Source organism: Gymnoscopelus braueri (assembly GCF_963280865.1).
Source record: "Gymnoscopelus braueri genome assembly, chromosome: 15".
Lineage (NCBI taxonomy): Eukaryota > Metazoa > Chordata > Actinopteri > Myctophiformes > Myctophidae > Gymnoscopelus > Gymnoscopelus braueri.
The window spans coordinates 7,689,410-7,711,772 of record NC_137620.1 but is presented as its reverse complement, the minus strand read 5'-3'; the positions used below and the strand labels follow the sequence as shown (position 1 = coordinate 7,711,772).

Sequence of the window (22,363 nt, the reverse complement as noted above, 5' to 3'; positions counted from 1 at the left end):
GTCTCTGTTCGGTATAGTTGCATCATCACTGTTTTTTGGATGTTATTGCTAATAGTAAATTATATTATTGTTGAAATGATAAATCTACAGCAAACTCAGCAGCTTAGCTTGAACAAAATGTTGTTTTTACACATATTCCTGCATTGAAATGGTTGAAACACTAGTTCATTAGACCTACTAATAATAGTGATATACTCACAGAGGATCACGCCGGGCAAGTGACCCATCCTTTCCTGTGAAGAACTCTGAAATGCCTTTCTACTTGCTGTTCACAGTGAACTAATAGCTGTGAGAAGCAGAGAAAGAGAGAGAGAGAGAGAGAGAGAGAGAGAGAGAGAGAGAGAGAGAGAGAGAGAGAGAGAGAGAGAGAGAGAGAGAGAGAGAGAGAGAGAGAGAGAGAGGGAGGGAGGAGAGAGAGAGAGAGAGAGAGAGAGAGAGAGAGAGAGAGAGAGAGAGAGAGAGAGAGAGAGAGAGAGAGAGAGAGAGAGAGAGAGAGAGAGAGAGAGAGAGAGACAGACAGACAGACAGACAGACCACACTCTATGTGGCTCGATCAAACCTCGTCTTTCTTGTCTTCTCGAGAAGTTTCAAGAAAATCAACATACAGCCACAATATGTAAATATATTTTAGAATATGTAAATATATTTTAGAATATGTAAAAGATAAAAATAAATAAAAATGATTATGTATTGTGTAAATAGTGAGTGAAATCAGCATCTCACACACACACACACACACACACACACACACACATCTGTGTGTGTGTGTGTGTGTGTGTGTGTGTGTGTGTGTGTGTGTCTGTGAGAGTTGATCATAAGCAGTAAAGGTATGGTAACCTATAAAATTTAAACCACAGAACCTACACAGAACCAACACGCGCGCACACACACACACACACACACACACACACACACACACACACACACACACACACACACACACACAGACAGACAAAAACTCCACCGTGCAGGTGAATACTACTGGAGGAAGCATCGCATGTTGATCGTGTGTTGATAAGGAGCGCAGTTTCAAAATGCATATTCAGAAATGGATGAAAAAAATGACAGAATCTGCTGCAAGTGCAACCACCTCTGTTCCTGGGTTCACAACTAGCACTGTGAGTGTGGACGATAACAACAACAACACAAGCACGGCCCAGTCGCTCTCTGTCACGGACCCGGTTCCAAGTTCTCCTGTTGTCACTGTCAGCAACGAATGACCATTATCACCTCCAGCACCGTCAGAGTCTAACGTGCCTAAGATGAGCCAGTCCATGTTCGTCTGTAATTGCATTTTGTACAAACAAAAATGTGTGCGTTGTGAACACTCTTTTTGACACGACAGACTGAGCTATATTTGTCTATGTACCGCTGGTACATAGAAGGCTGCATAAATATATATTTTTAACTGTAAGTTAAAGGGACACTTCACCCAAAAAATACTTTGTTTCAATGGATTAGTCACCCCATGGAGACTTGAATTCATGGATATTTTTTTGTTTTTGTCTCATTCCTAAGACAATAATGAGTCCGTTGTGTCTCCTACCGGAACCGCTGCCTACCGGTCCGCTGGTCATCAAATTATTGTCTTAGGAATGAGACAAAAACTAAAAAATATCCATGAATTCAAGTCTCCATGGGGTGACTAATCCATTGAAAAGTTTTTTTTTGGGTGAAGTGTCCCTTTAATAAAAAAAAAACCTTCTGGTACTTTCTTAATGAATAAGGCACGGGATACATAGATGTATTTCGGCATAAATAAAAAGTGGTCAGTGGTGTTGTTTATTACCAGGGGACTGATAGACAGACAAGACAAGACAAGGATTTTATGGAAATCGCATGCTGTGTTGATGATTTGAGGCATTTTGTTCAAAACGAACCAATCCTGCAAACTTTGGAAGCCAATCAAGATGGAATATGGAAAATCGGACAGGTCCGTGTTGATCACATGACTATAGAGATACTGTGTACCGATTTGGTTTGGACAAAATCTGTAGGAGTGATATCCAAAAATGTGTTTTGCACAAACTGGCCTCCTGGTGGAGCTATAACTGGCCAATCTTAAAAATTCAGGGCAGAGGTTCGGCTTTGGCATTCAGGTAGTGTGTGTGCACAGTTTCGCAGCGGCCGGGCCAACGGTGCCGGAGATTAGCTGTTCACAGACAGACACACGGACGGACACACGGACGGACACACGGACGGACACACGGACGCACACACGGACGGACACACGGACGGACGGACGGACGGACAGGGTGCAAAACATACTATCTCGCCATGCCTTTCGGCCTGACGGAGACAATTAGCTTGTCACCTGCCCCCCTCCTCTGTTCTCGACTGTTGCCGGGCCTGGAGCTGGGTGTGACTGCACACCTGTTTTGCAATGATAAATGGTGCATTTATATAGCACCTTTATCCAAGACCCTTTACAATGTGCATTACTTTCACCCACACATTCACACAACGACGGTGTAGGAAACCATGCAAGACACCAACCTGCTCATCTGGTGCAATTAGGGGTTCAGTGACACTGCGGCACTAACTCTGGGGGAGCCCGGGATCAAACTGGGAACCTTCCGGTTCCCTAGCGGCCACTCTACCTCTCGAGACACTTTTATATAAAAAAATATAATAAACTAGAAAAAGTGCTCCTCGGAGCACAGGTCAAGCAGGTTATTGTGGGCCAGCAATGTTCAAAATTTGTCAATCAGGATGGAATATAAAAAATCGGACGGAACCATCTTGATCACTTGACTATAGAGATAATGTGTACTGATTTGCATGATGTTTGGACAAAATGTGTAGGAGTAATATAAAAAAGAAAAATCGGCCTCCTGGTGGCGCTATAATAGGGCAATGTTAAAAGGGTGGCGTTTGTTCTTCAACGTAGTGCGAATGTGCGTGCAAAGTTCCACCGCGGTCGCACGCTGCGTTCATGATTTGCGGCATTTTGTTCAAACCGGGCCACTCCTGCAAACTTTAGATGTCAATGTTAGCCAATCAGGATGGAATATGAAAAATCAAACAGATCCATCTTGATCACATGACTATAGAGATCATGTCTACCGATGTGCGTGAAATTTGGATAAAATATGAAAGCTTAATCTCCAAATATGTGTTTTACATAAGTCGGCCTCCTGGTGGCGCTATAAAAGGCTAATGTGAAAAATGCAGGGCAGTTGTTTTTCCTTGGCCTCTAGGGAGTTTCACGCATATCGGTGCAGTTACAGTTAAAAACACAAATTGGCCTTTTATAGCACCACCATGAGGCTGATTTGAAAATGTTCAAGTGGCATTTCTTCCTCGGCCTAGAGGGAATGTGCGTGTGAAATTTAGTTCAAAATGGACCAATCCTGCAAACTTTGGAAGCCAACCTTAGCCAATCAGGATGGAATATGGAAAATCAGACAGATCCGTGTTGATCACATGAATATAGAGATACTGTGTACCAATTTGCGTGATGTTTGGATAAAATCTGTAGGAGTAATATAAAAAAATGGGTTTTGCACAAATCGGCCTCCTGGTGGCGCTATAACAGGGCCATGTAAAAAAATTGGGGCAGAGGTTCTGAATTGGCATCCAGGGAGTGTGTGTGCACAGTTTCGCAGCGACCGGGCCAACGGTGCCGGAGATTAGCTGTTCACAGACGGACACACGGACACACGGACACACACACGGACGGACAAGGGGTAAAACATACTCTCTCGCCATGCCTTTCGGCCTGGCGGAGACAATAAATATCAAAACCTCTTTTAACATACATCAAATGAACCAGACAAATCAGGTTACTCCCCTTTGTTGCACAATTAAAATAACCGTATCAAAAGTGATTCACTTACGGTAGGTGCCAAACATGGGGTTTATAGTCTGGGACTGATCGGACTGATGCCTTACACCCTGCATGATATTCTGGACTGACATTTTGATCAACTGCTATACGTGAGAAGTGCCTATTCGTTCTCTGACAGCGGGTCCAGTGGCGTAACGGAGGGGTCGCAAGTGCTGCGGTGCGGGGGGGCCACCAGCAGGGGGGGCCCCGCCTGCGCAGATACAAATATTTTGACAGCAAAAAAAAGAAAAAATTGATTTATATTGGTCAAATAGAACCGAATTAGACCCGAATTAGACCGAATTAGACCCAAATTAGACCCGAATTTTTTCTGGGTTGTGCACGCATATGCACGCGCGCGTACGTGGGCCTCACGTGAAACTCCCGCGGGGAGGCCCCGCGATTCTGGCTGCGTTACGCCACTGGAGGGTCGGTATGCCTAAATCAGTGATTGCACAGGCAGGCCATCACGAAGTCCAGACCATCACCAGTACACTCCAGTATCTTCATGGTGCTGGTCTCTGATGACACGGTGGGAGGTGATTATTTGTCCCCAGTCTGAGGGACACACTTAAACCCTATTCTGGGACTAACATTCTGCAAAAATAGCAGATCTACAAGCTCAAAACTCATTGCAACGTGATGTGTTATGAACTTGTAAATCGGCTATTTTCAGTGAATATATTAAGTGTAGACTGAAAACAGGAGGGGGCTATGGTTAGAGGACCTCATTGGAAACAAGACCGCAAGGACTTTTTTTAACAGACTTTTTAGACAAAGTACTTTAAATGTAACTGTGCTGTTTTACATTTTTTGCCTAATAAAATATTCAATCAATCAATCAAGAGCACTTGGGAATCTGGTCAACTAAGTATTGGATTTACGTGGATAAACCAACCAAAAAACATATTAGTGTACTGTAATATATAGTGTATGTATATGTATAGTATGTATGTATGTACACGTACACACTTTGGTGCAGAATGCTGCTAAACTGTTGATAGAGTAGATAACAGGATGCTCTGCATATTGGGGGCATTGACATGAAAACACAACTTCCTGTGATATCGTGTTGAAAGAACTGCCATCATAAGAGAGGGGGGTAGGTGGAACAGCCATATATGATTGAAAAAACGACTTGCTGTCATCTTCTGTAGAAGAACTGGCATCATAACAGAGGGGGGGGGGGTGTGTGGAACAGCCAAGTATGATCGCAGTAGATGGAAAGAGTTGTGGTTTATAGATGGCTCAGGTACAGAATGTTTTCACATCTCAAAACCACAAAACAGTTTCATTTAATTTCACATCAACCATTAATATTAGGCTAATCTCCTTGCTGATGTACCATGTTATATATTTTATACATTAAATTGGCTTTAAACAGTTTATCTTGTTATTGTTAAGAACATAATTTGTACCCTGTTATATATTCTATACGTTAAACTGACTTTGCAACCGTTTATATAGTTAACATCTGCTATGCTACATATTTTATATATTAAACTGGTTTTATATAACATTAATGTATGAGTGTAGTTTGTTTCTAATAACAGTGGACATATGGAATGCTTATGAATGGGCGTGCAGCACCATGTCAGAACAACTGACCCATATTCTTTTAACACTGCTACTGTCAGACAGGCCATACCACAGTCTGTTCATTCAAATACTGAATGAACAGACTGGAGACAGTCGTATAGTGGTATCACATGCTGAAAATAACTGATCTACAAGCTCACAACGTATTGCATCCGCCACACATTGTGAGCTTGTAGATTGGCTATTTTCAGTGACCTGTCCCTGACCTGTCACTCACTTCATGTCAATCTGACTGTACATTCCCATGCATTGGTTTTATATTGCATATCGTTGCTGTTGCGGTGCAACACGTTTTGATCTTGTAGATCTGCTATTTTCACTACTTTTATACAAAACTGAATGAAGAAGGGCATAAAGTTGCAAAAAACATAAACAAGTTGAGATATGGAGATACAAGGTTTCTACGCCATAGAAGGCGATAGCCCTTGTTGATAAATAATTTACTGATTATAAGATAATTAGATAGAAAGGAATAGATTGGTCATAATAATAATGATAATAAACTTTATTTTGTCTTGTCTTACAAAGCACTTCAAAAAGCATAACATGTAAAAATAAAAACTACATATTAAAAATATATTAAAAAAACTAATAATAAAAACATTATTTCAAAGCGCTTTTCGAAAAGGGGTTACAAATTGCTTAATTAAAAACAAGTTAAGATAATAAAAACAAACATAAAAAGGCACAGAAGGAATAAAGCATGGATAAAAGACAATTGAATAAACAAATTAAAGTAGGTTTTCAGAAGAGATTTAAAAGATGACAGTGACTTGTCTTAGATTCTCAGGTAAGATGCTACAAAGCCTATAGGTTAACTTTTTCATGTCAAGGACACCCAAATGCATATGTATTTGGCTGCTGATCCCCCCCCCCCCCATCTGAAAATGTGTTGTGCCAGGGACCCCCAGAAGAGAGGATTTGTGTTAAAAAAAATAATCTAAATGATTCAACATCTTCCAAACATCTTTGTGAATTTTCAAAAATGTTAAAAAATAGAAAAAGTACAAGCTTGTAGTGCGGCACAATGTGACGAGCTGTGAGCTTGTATATCTGCAATGTATAAAATATGGATAAAGTGGTTAACATGCATGTGATGCTATTACCTGCTGGGGACCCCTGGGGGTCCCTGGACCCCACTTTGAGAACCATTGTCCTACAGTACTTCTGAGATGACCCGTTGAGGATTATTGGTATGGAAACCATAACAACACATCTTCAAACGTGTTACAAAAGTCCTCATGGAATGTTTGACACAGAAGCACAGATTCAGATTTTTCATTTTACAGATTTCCAGAAATAAAAAACTATATGATTTTATAAGCCTACTGTATATATACAACATAATATAGTAATTATCATCATGGTCTTGTGGAGCACCCACCTGCACCAAGTATGATCATTTAAAGTATCATATACATGTGTACATGTTGTAATTAAAGGGAATGGGGAATGGGGATCAGTAAACAAAACAAAAAAACAGGGACTCCTATTTTCCTCTGGCTGTTATTATTAATGTGAATCCTAATTTATTACCATTTTTGTTCAAAACTGTTTGTTCATAATTGTTTAAACTCAAAGAGTCCATGTGGTCACTGCGCAGATCTTGAGGAAGCAATGCTGCTTGCTCCATAGACACCAAATGCAAATAATCTTTAAGCCACTTGTCTATATAGATGGGTTTCCGCGCGACGTCATCACAGAGCAGAGTGCGCAATCTGCGCATGCGGGTGGTAGAACGAACCGGAAGCGCCATTCACTCTGTTGTTATTTTCGGGATTTAGATAGGCATAATGCTGCTATTTTAGGCATAATAGGCATAATGCTGCTATTATATACAAACAGATCCAACTTCCGACAAATCATTTTTATTGAGTAAAGAAGATATTACAAACTGCATCATTTAATCTACTTTCATTAAACCCGGTGAAGACCATTTCTTTTATGGATGTACATTTGACTAGAGCTGCTGCGGGTAATAGCGCCCTCTACTGCTCAACCCTCCACTGCGCGCGCATCATCCTCTCATGTTTACAAACAGGAAACCCATCTATAGAAACAATTCTGTTTTCACTACTTTCCAATTACTGTTTGAGAGAAAGGTTCATCCACAAAAAAACTGAAAAACAACAACCTTTAACTCTGTGAATTGTCACATTTGATGTATAAAAGTGACAGTCCCCAGTTATGCCAGAACATGTTACATTATTTTCAAGGTGATTTGACATTTAAACCGTCTTTCAAGTTGGGTTGTCCTACAGGTTTCTATCCAAGGACCTGAAACAAAGTTACAGTAAACTTTTACAGGATAGAACGCCACTTTTCATTAACTCTAATCTCTGGATTATATGATACTCAGCATTACCTCCACATCCATTATCAGAGTTTCCTCTTATGTAGACTCATGCCTTCCTGATGATTCTGTAAGTGAAAGTGAGTTGAAAGACAACTAGAAAAAGTGCTCCTCGGAGCACAAGTCTCCGCCAGGTCAGGTAGATTATTGTGGCCTCCTGGTGGCGCTATAATAGGCCAATGTGAAAAGGGTGCCATTTCTTCTTAGGCCTTGCACGACAATCGGACACTGCATTCATGAATTGAGGCATTTTGTTCCAAAAATGTGGTTTGCTAAATTAGACCTGCTGGTGGCGCTATAACAGGCCAATGAAAAGGGTGGCATTTCTTCCTTGGCCAAGTGGGAATCTGTGGAAAATGTCACGGAAATCGCATGCTGCGTTCATGATTTGAGGCATTTTGTTCAAAATGAACCAATCCTGCAAACTTTGGAAGCCAATTTTAGCCAATCAGGATGGAATATGGAAAATCAGACAGATCCGTGTTGATCACATGGCTATAGAGATACTGTGTACCGATTTGCGTGTTTTTTGGACAAAATCTGTAGGAGTAATAGCAAAAAATGTGTTTTGCAAAAGTCGGCCTCATGGTGGCGCTATGACAGGCTGATCGGAAAAATGTGGGGCAGAGGTTCTGCTGTGCCATGCAGGGAGTGTGTGTGCGCAGTTTCACAGCGACAGGGCCAACGGTGGCGGAGATTTGCTGGTCATAGACAGAAGGACGGACACACACACGGACGGACGGACGGACAGACAGGGGGGAAAACATACTCTCTCGCCATGCCTTTCGGCCTGGCGGAGACAATTAGAAGCTTTGCAGAATGAGGGTCATATTTGAACAGTTTGTTGAATCTGTTGGTGTATTCACCTTGTAGTTGGTTGCCGGAGTTTTGTTGTTCACAGAGTTCCATTCCCATTCCATCTAAAAAAAACAAAAAAAACAATCACAGATATCTCTGCTTACTGGAAATGTACAACCACTTGGCCTAAAAATATGAATAACTCTCGACAACAGTGTTGCATGAGAACAATTAAACATAGATACTGTACCGTTTTCATAGTCAGTAGATCGCTTGAGTACTTCATAAAAGCTTGTGTCGCCTAAAGGTAAACAAATACACATTAAAGTGGATTTGGTTTAACATAATTGAAAAATAGTAATTATTCTGTGAATTAGTAGGTAAAACAAACACTGAACTGACTGACTTTAATGTTTATGTCAGCTATGAACTTATAATTCATTTAAATTCAAATTAGGAGCCGTTGTCCTTGTCAGAAAACATATCAGAAAGAAGTATCCTAGCTAGAAGTCCTTAGCCAACATGATTGGTTCAAAGACTGACCATGCTGCAGTGGGAGGTATACATCATCAGCAGCCTGACTTTGATTGGTGTTCTGGTAGTCAGCTGAACCCTGATTTGTTCCCTGAGACTGAACGGGTCTGTAATTAAAATATTTAGTCATAAATTAAGTAGAAAAGAAGATGGAATCTACTGCTGTCGTGTTGATGAATAGACAGAGGTCAATACTGTACTTACCTGACATGACCTGGATCTGTGAATAAAAACATTTATATATAACATAAATATTTGAACCAATTACAAACCTAAAGGCATAATTGTTTGTCAGTTTCTCCTTCATGAGAAAGCCTGTGACAATGTCCCACACTAAACAAGACTTTCCCGTTAACAGACAGTTGACAGAGGGCCATGTCCTCTCAAACCACTGAGAAGTTACTGTACTCAGCAGGGAAGACATTTCTAACAAATCAATGATACACCTGGACCTTAAAAAATTATATTCCTAACATTCATATTCCACATTAAAACAAAATAAAATTAGATTACAATAATTGGATTGGATCTTTAAAAAGTATACTGCACCATTTTCATTGGCATGTGGATGCCGGATTACTTCATAGATGCTGTTGTCATCTAAAGGTAAACAAAAGCATTAATGTGGTGCTTTTTTTCAAACATGGTTTCAATTTAGTTAATTAGCTGCTAATTAGGAAATACACAAAGCAAACAGACTTTAATGTGCTTCCAAAAAGAACGCTCATGTTTTCATAAATTAAGGCGTATTTTTAAGTTACAATGAATTCAGATTCAATTAGAATCAGTTGTCCTAATCAGAAGAATTTGCGAGAACATGATTGGTTCATCAGACTGACCATGCTGCAGTGGGAGGTACACATCATCAGGAGCCCCAATTTGATTGGTGTTCTGGTAGTCAGCTGAGCCCTGATTGATTCCCTGAGACTGAACTAAATTAAAAACAATTAGATTAACCATACATATTTGAACCTTAATATTGTTATGCCGTTGTACTCAGCATGATTTATGAGGAGTTGCTCTGTGATTATAATCTGACTACAGACATAAAATGAGACAAGATAATATAAGATAAAGTTTATTAATTCCTAGGGGGAAATGGCAGCAGTCATTCTAGATACAGAGAAAGCAAGAGCAGCATGTAATAAAGATCACAATGAAAGAAATATATCAAAAAGATAAAAAGAGATAAAGGCAACAACAAAAAATCGTATAAATAACAATTATTACAAATTGTGGTCTGATGGCGGTCTTCATGATAATATAAAAAGGGTGACTTAGGTACAGAACAACCTAACCTCCTAAGTATGTGTTATAGAGAGTTGTTCAGTGATTATAATCTAGATGATCCATCTAATGTAGTCGTTCTCACCTTCGGATGTTCTGTATCGACACAGCAGGACCAGAAAGATGGTCAGAAGAATCACAACAAGAAGTCCTACAATCAGTCCCACTACATGTAGAGAACTCTGTTCCACAGTCCCAGACACTGAAGGATGAAAACAGCATTTGAAATACAGAACTAAATTTAGCATTTAGTCTCCACACACTTTGACAGCAATGGAAATTGAATTTGAAATAAATAGATTAGCATTAGAACAACTCCTTTTTACTTGTAGGTGGTAGTATACGTCCCAAAACATGATTCAACTGCAAGAAGCATTCCAGTGACAAATATCAACTATATACAAATATCAGTATACTCACATGTCACTGCCATCCAGCTCTGTGGTGACTCTTCTCCAGAATATTTACACTTGTAGAAGCCCTCATCAGACTTAGATACAGCAGGTATGATCATCTCTCCATTGGTTTTAGTTTGGACCAGTTCTTCATTTCTATAAAAGTCCACATTGGAGAGTGACATGTCTCTCTCATGTTTGCAGCCAAGGGTCACAGAAAGTCCCTCGGTCACAGGGTGAACAGGACTCACCAGGATGACGGAACCATCTGTAAAACAGTTCATCGTTTTAAATTGGTCCAGGATGTTAGGTTTCACACTGAACAAATACAAAAGCATGTTTTAATGAGTTGATGGAATGCTGCAGTATTGTTAGGTATAGTGAATGAAGGAACTGGACTCACCATGTACTGTGATGTTGACAGTATTGCTGTACTCTCCCAATCCAGACTCACACCAGTACACTGCACTGTCATTTGTAGATATGTTTCTTATCCATGTAGATTCATTAAATAAAAGCCCAGATGATAACTCATCAAATAGATCATTATAACCCTTCACTTTCCATTCAGTAGAGTTTCCCTCACAGCTCAGTGAGACAGACTCAGAGATGAAGTGCTGAGTTCTGCTAGAACTCACTGTGAGAGAAGCTGAAGAATGAAGATCTAAAACACAACAGAGGATCAGAGGTCAAACAAAGTACGTTTGAATGTCAGAAAACGACCTTTATAAATGATGAATTATGAGTCATACTCACCACCAGACCACACAAACTGAGGTTCACTGTCCTCAGTGTAATAAACTGGGTCTCCTCTCCCAGCTTTACACACATATCCTCCTGTGCCTGTAGGACCATGAATGATGTAGGAACCGTCTACAGTCCCATTGTGGCTACCAGGTAAGAGCTCATAAGTGTAGGAGTTGTCTGATGGTTTAGGTACAGCCCTGTACCAGTAGAACCTCCAGCCTTCAGATGATTCTTTAACATCACAGCTCAGAGTCACTGAATCCCCAACACTCAACCATGGAGGAGACAAACCCAGAACAGACTGGGGTTTTGCTGAAATAAATTTATTTGAATTATAAACATTGTTGACATAGTCCGTTATCGTCTGACATTGATGTTTCATGCAGTCACAACACTACAATTCACAATATTCTCTTTACATTTTCTATATAAAGGAGATTATATTCTGACTTACCAGACACAGTCAATTCAACAGCATCACTCCACCCTGTTGAAGACTGTTGGTCATTTTTGCCACGACCCTTGCACACGTAGACACCGCTGTGATAAACAAAGGCACTGCTGATTCTGAATTCAGCCTGGTTTTCTGGTTTGTATGAAGCTGAGCTTGTTGTGATCCATTCATACTTCCAGTCTGTGTCACTTCTCCCCAGTATCTCACACTTGAGAGTGATGGTCTCTCCCATGAATATGTGAGACCAACTGGGCTGCAGTATCAAAACAGACCTGCCCTCTGTTCAAATACAAATATAAAAATCTAAATTAGCACACACAATGACACACAAAACACTATTCAGCTTAGGCCTCAGGCACACTGTAAAATACATGTTTGGCTCACTACTTTTTTTTGACAAAGCAAATGAAATTACTCACCAAGTGAGCCTATGGTGACTGCATCACTGTATTCAGTGTAGTAAACTGGTTCTCCTCTCCCTCCTCTGCACCAGTAGATTCCACCTTCAGACACACTGATTGGTCCAGTAGAGTATTGAACACCATCTTGCATGATCAGTGAGTCCTTGTTATGTTGGTACCAGTAGTAGTTCCATCCAGATGAGCCCTCCACAGAGCAGCTCAGTGTAACACTGCCCCCTACAGGTATGTCTGTCTTGTCAGCTTTCAGTATGGCCTTTGGTTTAAGGTCAGTGAACATTTGCTTTTCTGAGTGGGGGAATGGAAGGGAAGAGGCGGAGAAGGGGGAAGGATACAAAGAATGGAAAAGACAAGGCTATGTTTGCTACCCAGTGTCCAAGTAATGCTTTTTATAAACTACAGATTAATGGAAATAGCAGAGATGACATTTTGGAGAGCTTGGTGAGGATCCAAAAGACGTGGGTTCGATCCCCACCTTTGCCAACTGGACAGATGACAGAGGATGTTTCAATTGGAAAGAACTCGACGGGAGGGAGAAGTGGAGGCAGTGGCTTTTATTGGCGAGAAGTGGACAAGAGCAAGCCCCACGACTCTCGAAGGGCCAGAAATGGAGCGAACAAGGTAAACAAACGTTCTCTGGGTAGGTTTATTTGTTGATCACATTAGGCATAGTTTTACTGAGGTTAGGCTTAGGTTTAGGCATAGTTTTACTGAGGATAGGTTTAGGGTTAGGTTTAGACATAGTTTTACTGAGGTTAGGGTTTGGTTGAGTTAGGGTTAGGGTTAGGTTTAGGCATTGGCATAGGCATAGTTTTACTGAGGTTAGGGTTAGGTTTAGACATAGTTTTACTGAGGTTAGGGTTAGGTTGAGTTAGGGTTAGGGTTAGGTTTAGGCATTGGCATAGGCATAGTTTTACTGAGGTTAGGGTTAGGTTTAGGCATAGTTTAACTGACTGGCGGCCTCCGGCATGAAACCCAGACGATGGTTCCTATGGATAGTGGTCACCATATGCTTCCTCTAGCACCACTATTAAGACAAATCTTCCACTTACACACACATCATACCCCCAAACAACATATCTTTAAAAAGACCAGCTGGATTGCCCCTACTGGCTTGGTGACCCAATGTCCTTTCCTCTAATGCCAACATTAGGCCAACATTTTCACTTGCACAATGCACACAAAATGTGAAATGGAAAACTGCAACCACTATTATTATCACCATTATTAGCTGACAATGGTGAATATATTGATATCATATTTTCTCTTTCATTCATCATCAGCATTCATTTGCACACAAAACACAAAAAGCTGAAATATGGAGATAAGCGGTTTCTACTGAGCAAACATTTCAGTGTGCAAACATTTCAACGTGCATTACAAAAGAATGTGGAACCAATAACTGCATTAGATCGACAGTACAACCTCACACAGCGCATTGCCATGTGATGCGTTGTGAACATGTACATGTAGATCTGCTCCTTTTGGAGAGCAACACTATTGTGCTGTTGTACAGGAGGTTTACAGAATGTCACACTGACCGATCTTACTGTATGACACAGGTGTTATTTATTTATTTGAAATTTCACAGGAGGATAAGCCCCTTGAGATGCAGCATCTCATTTTCGAGGGGGTCCTCAAAGCACAACAATAAAACAATTCAACAACACAGAACAAAAACATATGAAGGACATACACATAAAGGCTCTTAAATCAGTATACTAGTATCCTTAGAGATTCTTTACATTTAAATAAAATAAAACAATTTGTTATGTTTACAGGATGAAGTGGTGGAAACATTTATTACCTGTGATGTCAACAGTGTAGTTGATATGTGGAAGGTGAACTCTGCAGGTCACGGATCCTGCTTGCAACACTGTCACGTTCCTCTGGACAGTGTGACAGTGTTGAGAAAGGCTGACTGTCACTGATGGTTCAGCAGTGACGTTGTTTCCCTCACTGTCCAACCAAGACACCTCAGGTTCTGGATACCAGCACCCAGAATCACATGTCAAAGATGCACCATCATCTTTTGGTCCATTTAAAGAGATCACTGGCTGAGACACAGTCCCTGTAAAAAACAAATAAACATGATTATATGTCTGTCTGTCTGTCTGTCTGTCTGTCTGTCTGTCTGTCTGTCTGTCTGTCTGTCTGTCTGTCTGTCTGTCTGTCTGTCTGTCTGTCTTGGGCTGAATGAAGGCCCTTTCACTCAGCTTGACTCACTGGATAGGACCCTGGGCCATTAACTGTTGAATTAATGAGGAGGAATGGGATATACTATTATTATTGATATGGGGACCCCTAAGTTTCAAATATTTACACCCCAAAATAAAACAAATAATTCCAGGGGGTCCCTAGATAATTTTGTTAATAGCATCACAAACAGTTAAACTACTATTTTACACTTCAGCTATTCAAAGACAGACGTTCTACAAGCTCACAATGTGTCGCATCACGACACGTTACTTGTATGTTTGCTATTTTTGTGAACTATTTAACACAAATATTTTCTTATGGGGGTCCCTGGCAAAAAACAAACAAAAAAATAAATGTTTTCAAACATTTGGGGGTCCGTGGCTTAACATGAAAAAGTTTGAGAACCACTGTTATAGAGAGTTAATGAAAGCGTTCTTGTTGTTTTCCCATACATGTTTTTACCACTAAACCTTACCAACAAGGAGCTGGACCGAACTGCTGCTCTTCAGGGTTGGAACAGAACACCTGTAGGTCCCCTCGTCTGAGAGCTGAACCCTGAACAGCCCTAGTGAGATGTTACCACGAGACAGCTTCTCATGGAACAGGGACGTCCTTCCTTTGTACAATGGGTTCTGATATTGGGTATTCACACGTCCATCTTTGAGGACGTGCACGAACTCCGGCTTCAGGTCAGGTCTCGTCCACTCCACAATACTCTTCTCCATGTTGACAGGTGGCTCAACGTGACAAGGAAGGGTCACATCATCCCCCACTTTGGCCAGCACGGCTTGAGACGACCCGATCACCTGATGTTCTCCTGACAGAAATATTAAGTCATAATATAAAGGATGAAGTATGTGCCAGGTGGAAATATGATCTTCACTGAGTGAATGAAGAGAATATAAAATCAATCTTCACCTTGACTGTGTCCATAGAGGAGGACGCTACTCAGCACTGAAAAATAATTAATGAGATGTTATAAAGCTAAGCATATACATATCTGCATTTCAATTACTCCTAATTAACACAACACCAACATAGACAGCTACAACAGTTGTTGTGCTATTGTTTTATTATGTATGGCTAATGATAATTGACCAATATAGACAGCTGAGCAATAAGGTGTTAATCAGAACGCTAATTAGCAGATTCTTGCCTTCTGCTTTTATGTGTGTGTAGACTGGTTTAAAGGTAAATGTTGAAAACGTTTCATAAAGTATGATGACAATAACAAGCTTAGACTCTGAAAGACTGTACATTAACGTTAGTTTTAGTCTTGATGTTGTAGAAGAATACATGTAAATATGATTTGGAACTATTCTGATATCCAACAAACATTGTGCACTAAGTAGTCATAATAATGTGTTAATGTGTAAGTAAATAAATGAATGGATGAATGAATGAATGAATGAATAAATAAACACATACATACATTGTTGCTTACATTGTTGTTATTGCTAATAATAAATGATATTTTTGTTGAAATAATACATCTACAACAAGGTCAAATGCAGCAGCTTAACTTGAACAAAATGGTGTTGTTTAAGTACACATACTCCTACATTGAAATGGTTGAAACACTAGTTCATTAGACCTACTAATAATATTAGTGATATACTCACAGAGGATCACGCAGCGCACGATGTGTCCCATCCTTTCCTCTGAAGAACGACTCTGAAATGCCTTTCTACTTCCTGTTCACAGTGAACTAATAGCTGTGAGAAGCAGAGAGAGAGAGAGAGAGAGAGAGAGAGAGAGAGAGAGAGAGAGAGAGAGAGACAGACACCACACACACCACAGACCCTTTCTAGGGGGCCATCAAACCTCATATTTCTTGTCTTCTTAAGAGGTTTCATGAAAATCCACAAATCTGTTCTTGATGTATTTATTTTTGACAAACTCTGCCTGCCACAAATTGTAAAAGTATCACATTTAACCCATTAAAACCGTGAAAGCATCCATGTCACTTTAGATTTTGCGTTGGCTATCTAAAAATAGCAGATATACAAGGTTGTACATCTACTATTTTTGAACTACTGATTTAGAAGGCATTCATAAAATCAGCCTCAGGTCTTAATAATCAGAATCAGAATCAGATTCTGATTCTGATTCTGATTCTGATTCTAATACACAAGTATGCCGTAGAATAGTCAGTGTGCCAATCGATCCAATGTAGTTATTATTTAGTCAGTCGCTCACAGACAGACTTAACCAGTTTCACTTCCAAAGTTTTTCAAATAGCATAGATCTACAAGCTCCCAACATGTCACGATGAGACCTGTTGTGAGGTTGTAGATCAGCTATTTTCACTCCATTGTGCGACGCGAAGTAGGGCATTCATTTATGAAAAAACATAAAATGTTACAATATGCTGTAGACGTACAAGATATCTGCCTGGCAGCCACAACATGTAAATTTGTTTTAGAATATGTAAATTTGTTTTAGAATATGTGAAGAAAATTGTTAGTCTTTATTGGAGGCGTGTCTTATGGGGTTTTGATGCTATGCCCACCACAGGGCACACAGTGATGGCATTTTATGTTTTTTTATGTAAAGTTGGTAGTACAGACAGACAGACATGGATGGATGATGATATGAATGTTATTTCGTCAAGAACACATTCTGCTTTCATGTTTGCCTGTGTAGCTATGTGGACTGCACAGTGAGAGTGCACATAACTGGGGTCCTCTTTTACTAGGAGTGCCCGAACTGAAGCCTATACCAAAAGGAAAACTGGGTCCTAAAATAAACTAGTGTGCCTGAAATAAGCCTGCTCTAAATAAATTAGGCAAAATAAATGTGGCTATGGGGAATTTTGTACAGACGCCCCCAGATTAGAAGGGCTAATATGTAAAGGAGAAAAATTACCCTAGCTGTCCCAGTCTCTTAGCGGTCTTCACCCCCCTCTGGAACGGCAAGCAGCTCTACGAGTTGCGTCATCAGGTGCGAACAGATGCGGTCCTCCACCTCTGCTGACTTGCCACAACTGTCTGCGCTGGGGATCCCTCTCCATGTCGGTGGAGAAGAATGGAGGCTGGTACGGGAGGTTGACTGGAGGTATAGGTCTGCCAAGGCCGGTATGGGCGGCCGTACTCTCTGGTTTATGACGTCCCGCGCAGGCCCCAGTACTGGTGAAGCAGTTCATCGAAGACAGGGTCTGGACTTATAGGTGAGAGAGGCACTCTGGTTCAAGGGTGACGAGATGGTTGAAGGGCCCTACTGATCTTCTGTTGGTAAGGGCTTTGGCTTTGTTGGGGAAGCAATCACTTTGGCAGCTCTTCAATGTAACGGTCTGTGTGGCCTGGTAGTCTGGATTGGGCAGGTTTGTATCTGAGGCTGCCACCCCGTGAAGAGACTGAGGCCACGTTTAGACGACAACGGTCTCTAGAGAAAACGCAGAAGTGCCGTTGCGTTCTTTCTTTTTATTCTGAGTTTACACGGAGACGCAGCAGTGATTGAAAACGCTGCAGTGTGCCTGCCAGGTGGCTAGGTGGGGGTGATGCACTGCCAGATAGACCAGTCACGCATGCGTAGAACAACTTCCGTTCTACTTCCCATATGTTTGTTTGGTTGCCATGTCCGCTTATTATGAAGCGATTTTGGGCTTGTTTCTAAAGTGTAGTTGCTTATTTGGGCTTGTTTCTTAATGTTGTTTAAACCAGTGGTTCTTAAACATCATGTCAAATTTGTCCACAGATCCCCCATCTGAAAATATTTTGTGCCAGAGACCCCCATACAAGATTTGTGTAAAATGTTTCAAAAAGGTTCCAAAATTACCTAATAATAGCAGATCTACATGTGAGCTTGTAGATCGGCTATTTTCAAATAGCCGTAGCCTAGTCGCTTCTTTTGAGTTTTCATAGACCTGGTTGCTTATTTCTCTCGCAGAATCTGGCAACAGTGGTTGACACCGTCTTGCTCGTTTACATGGAGACGCGAGGCGTTGTCATCTAAACGGGGCCTGAGAGGTCACCTTCCCAAATGGTTTGCAAGAGGAGGTTAACTGACTGACGTCAAGCAAGGAAGAATCTGGTGGCGTTGAGGCTATCACCTCGTGCTGCTGGAAGGCTGGCTGCGCTATGGCTGGCGTTGGGTGCAGCTTGTACGTCGACTGGGATAGTGGCATCGGCTGCGGCACTGGCTGGGAGAATGGCGTCGGTTGTGGCTAAAACGTCGACTGGGAAGCTGGCGTCGGCTGCGGTTGGTACGCCATCTGCGGTGAAGCTGGCGTCAGGTTCTGCTGGTACGCCAGCTCTAGTGAAGCAGGGGTTGGGTGCTGCTGGTACATCGGCTGTGGTGAAGCCGGTAACAAAAGCTGCTGGTGCGAGTTCAGTGGATGAATTACCAGTTGTCTAGTCTTCGGACAGGCAGCCCACAGTGACATCACTTCCCTCTGCCACAGGAGGTGCTCTCCAGGATCACATCTCCATTGGAAGAACGATTGGTCTCTCAATCAACATCTTTCTCCACTGAAAAGCCTCATATGTTAAAGATAAATGTCAAAGTGGTTTCAGTCTGATGGCTAGTGAAGTTAAGTTTTTAGGTGGCTGGGTAGCAAGCAAAGTCAATAATAAGTAAAGCTCTCCCTTTCTAAAAAACAGTCAGTGAGTAACCCTTGAGCAAGGCCTTTAGCAACACCACAGATGTTCAATAGTCACCAGCAGAAGCACAGGGCAGCTCACTGGCACTGTATGAATGTGTGCAACTGTGTGAAAGTAAAGCAGTGTCGATTTTTAGCATACTGTGGTGTTGGCTGATTTAAGAAGTCACCTGGCCTGAGTCCAGCTATTTGGACACTGAGCTGGATGTGATCACTGAACACCCCCCCCCCCACACACACACACACACCCACACCCACCCACCCACCCACCCACACACACACACACACACACACACACACACACACACACACACACACACACACACACACACACACACACACACACACACACACACACACACACACACACACACACACACACACACACACACACACAAATCCTCCTGATGTTGTAGAGGAGGAATCTGCAGGACCGTGTCACTGATGCGATGTTTGCCGAGAACGACAGTTGGTCGTCCAGGGTCACACCCAGATTCCTCGCAGTCACCACAGCATTATCAATGGTGATGGCCATGTCTCGGTGCGGACCGCCCTTCCCTGGGAGGAACATCAACTCTGTCTTGTCGAGCTTCAGGTGGTGCGTCGACATCCACTCCGAGATGTCAGCCAGACAAGCAGCAATGCGTGCCTCCACTTGTGTGTCGGAGGGGGGGAATGACAGGATCAGCTGGGTGTCATCGGCATAGCAGTGGTAGGAAAAGTCATGGAGTGGATAACAGCACCAAGAGATGTAGTGTAGAGAGAGAAAAGAAGAGGACCCAGAACCGAGCCTTGGGGAACCCCAGTGGTGAGCCTGTGTGGTTCTGACACAGATCCTCTCAGCATCACCTGGTAGGAGCGCCCCGTCAGGTAGGATGCACACAGGGAGAGTGCAGAGCCTGAGACACCCATCCCCTCGAGGGTGGAGAGGAGGATCTGATGGTTCACCGTGTCGAACGCTGCAGGAGGTGTCGAAGGTCCAGGAGTATCAGGACGGAGGAGAAAGATTTCGCTCTAGCGGCATGGAGCGACTCTGTCACTGCCAGGAGGGCAGTCTCGGTCGAGTGACCCACTTTGAACCCAGACTGGTGACAGACAGACAGACAGACAGACAGACAGACAGACAGACAGACAGACAGACAGACAGACAGACAGACAGACAGACAGACAGACAGACAGACAGACAGACAGACAGACAGACAGACAGACAGACAGACAGACAGACAGACAGACAGACATGAAACAGACAAACATTTAAATGTCCTGAAACCTCAACACACAATGTTTTTATAATCACAGGTCCAATGTTCATTCAGGTCAAGCAGACATTTAATATTCAAACAGGACATAGACATCAACACTCATAACCTGACGCTTCCAGATCCAAAAAGCTTTCGTCACAATTGTTTCTCAGCTTGAGAAACTAGTTACTCAATACCGCCCCCATCTGGCAGAGTCAGGTTACAACACTCAGGGATCATTCTGAAGCAGTATTTAATACATGCCATGGACACATATTCACATACAGTACATACACATTTAACCTCTTAAACCCTAGCGTCCCTGTTCTGGGACTAACATTCAGCGAACATACGATGCTCTGCATATTAGAGGGCATGGACATGAAAACACCACTTCCTGTTGTGTAGAAAGAACTGCCATCATAAGAGAGGGGGTTGTGTGGAACAGCCATATATGATTGAAAACACAACTTGCTGTCACCTTCTGTAGAAGAACTGGCATCATAACAGAGGGGGGGTGTGTGGAACAGCCACGTATGATCGCAGTAGATGGAAAGAGCTGTGGTTTATAGATGGCTCAGATACAGGACGTTTGCACATCTCAAAACCACAAAACAGTTTCATTTAATTTCACACCAACCATTGATATTAGGCTAATCTCCTTGCTGCTGGACCATGTTATATATTGTATACATTAAATTGGCTTTAAACAGCTTATCTTGTTAAGAACATCTGTTGTACCCTGTTATATATTTTACACGTTAAACTGACTTTGAAACAGTTAATCTATAGTTAACATCTGCTATGTTACATATTTTATACATCAAACTGGTTTTATTTCACACTAATGTATGAGTGTAGTTTGTTTCTAAATAACAGTGGACATATTGAATGCATATGAATATTCTGTGTTACTGTGCTACTGTCAGACATGCCATACCACAGTCTGTTCATTCAAATACTAAATGAACGGACTGGTGACAGTAGTATGGTGGTATTACATGCTGAAAATAGCTGATCTACAAGCTCACAACGCGTTGCATCCGCCACACATTGTGATCTTGTAGATTGGCTATTTTCAGTGACCTGTCCCTAACCTGTCACTCACTTCATGTCAATCTGACTGTACACATTTGCATTTGTTTTCTATTGGATATCGCTGCTGTTGCGATGCAACACGTTTTGATCTTGTAGATCGTCTATTTTCACTACTTTTGTACAAAACTGAATGAAGTAGGGCATACTAATTGCAAAAAAACATAAAAAAGCTGAGATATGGAGATCAGGGGTTTCTAACCAACTGTGACAATATGTTATTTGATATGTTTCAAATCTGTTGTTTGATAGGTTGCATATGCACACACACACACACACACACACACACACACACACACACACACACACACACACACACACACACACACACACACACACACACACACACACACACACACACACACACACACACACACACACACAGTATCTGCAAGCATAATACTTTACATTACCAACAACCAAAACAAACACAAAGCTTGTACAACATACCTTCCCCATGCTTAAACGACATTCCAAGTTGTATGTTAGTTTGTCTCCCTCTCCTGACATAGACAGCTAATTGCAATGATGTTGACCAACAATAAAGATGGTGGAACATGTAGTGTCCATTAACTTTACCATGACTGTGGTGCTACCACATGCAAACCCTCACTGAAAATGGGGGGGACGTAGAAGGCGATAGCCCTTGTTGATTAATAACATGTCACATTTCAAACAGTTACCCTGCATTTATTAGTGAATATTGTGCCTTGTATAAATCTCTTACTCTGCATTTAGACCTACTGATTATGAGATAATTAAATAGAAAGGAATAGATTGGTCATAATAATAATAATGAAAATAAACTTTATT

The 22,363-nt window shown here is 41.6% G+C and overlaps 1 protein-coding gene across 1 annotated transcript; it reads right to left on the bottom strand.

Moving 5' to 3' along the window:
- Positions 1-4,273: 4,273 nt before the first annotated feature.
- Positions 4,274-22,022, bottom strand: LOC308101328 (uncharacterized protein; the record flags this gene model as incomplete). Its single annotated transcript, XM_080450752.1, has 13 exons — positions 4,274-4,350; positions 8,648-8,701; positions 9,953-10,045; positions 10,486-10,602; positions 11,199-11,459; positions 11,552-11,854; positions 11,997-12,275; positions 12,416-12,703; positions 14,223-14,486; positions 15,090-15,431; positions 17,543-17,776; positions 18,666-18,932; positions 22,001-22,022. 13 exons carry the CDS (start codon positions 22,020-22,022, stop codon positions 4,274-4,276), a joined length of 2,601 nt encoding a protein of 866 aa, XP_080306878.1.
- Positions 22,023-22,363: the final 341 nt, after the last annotated feature.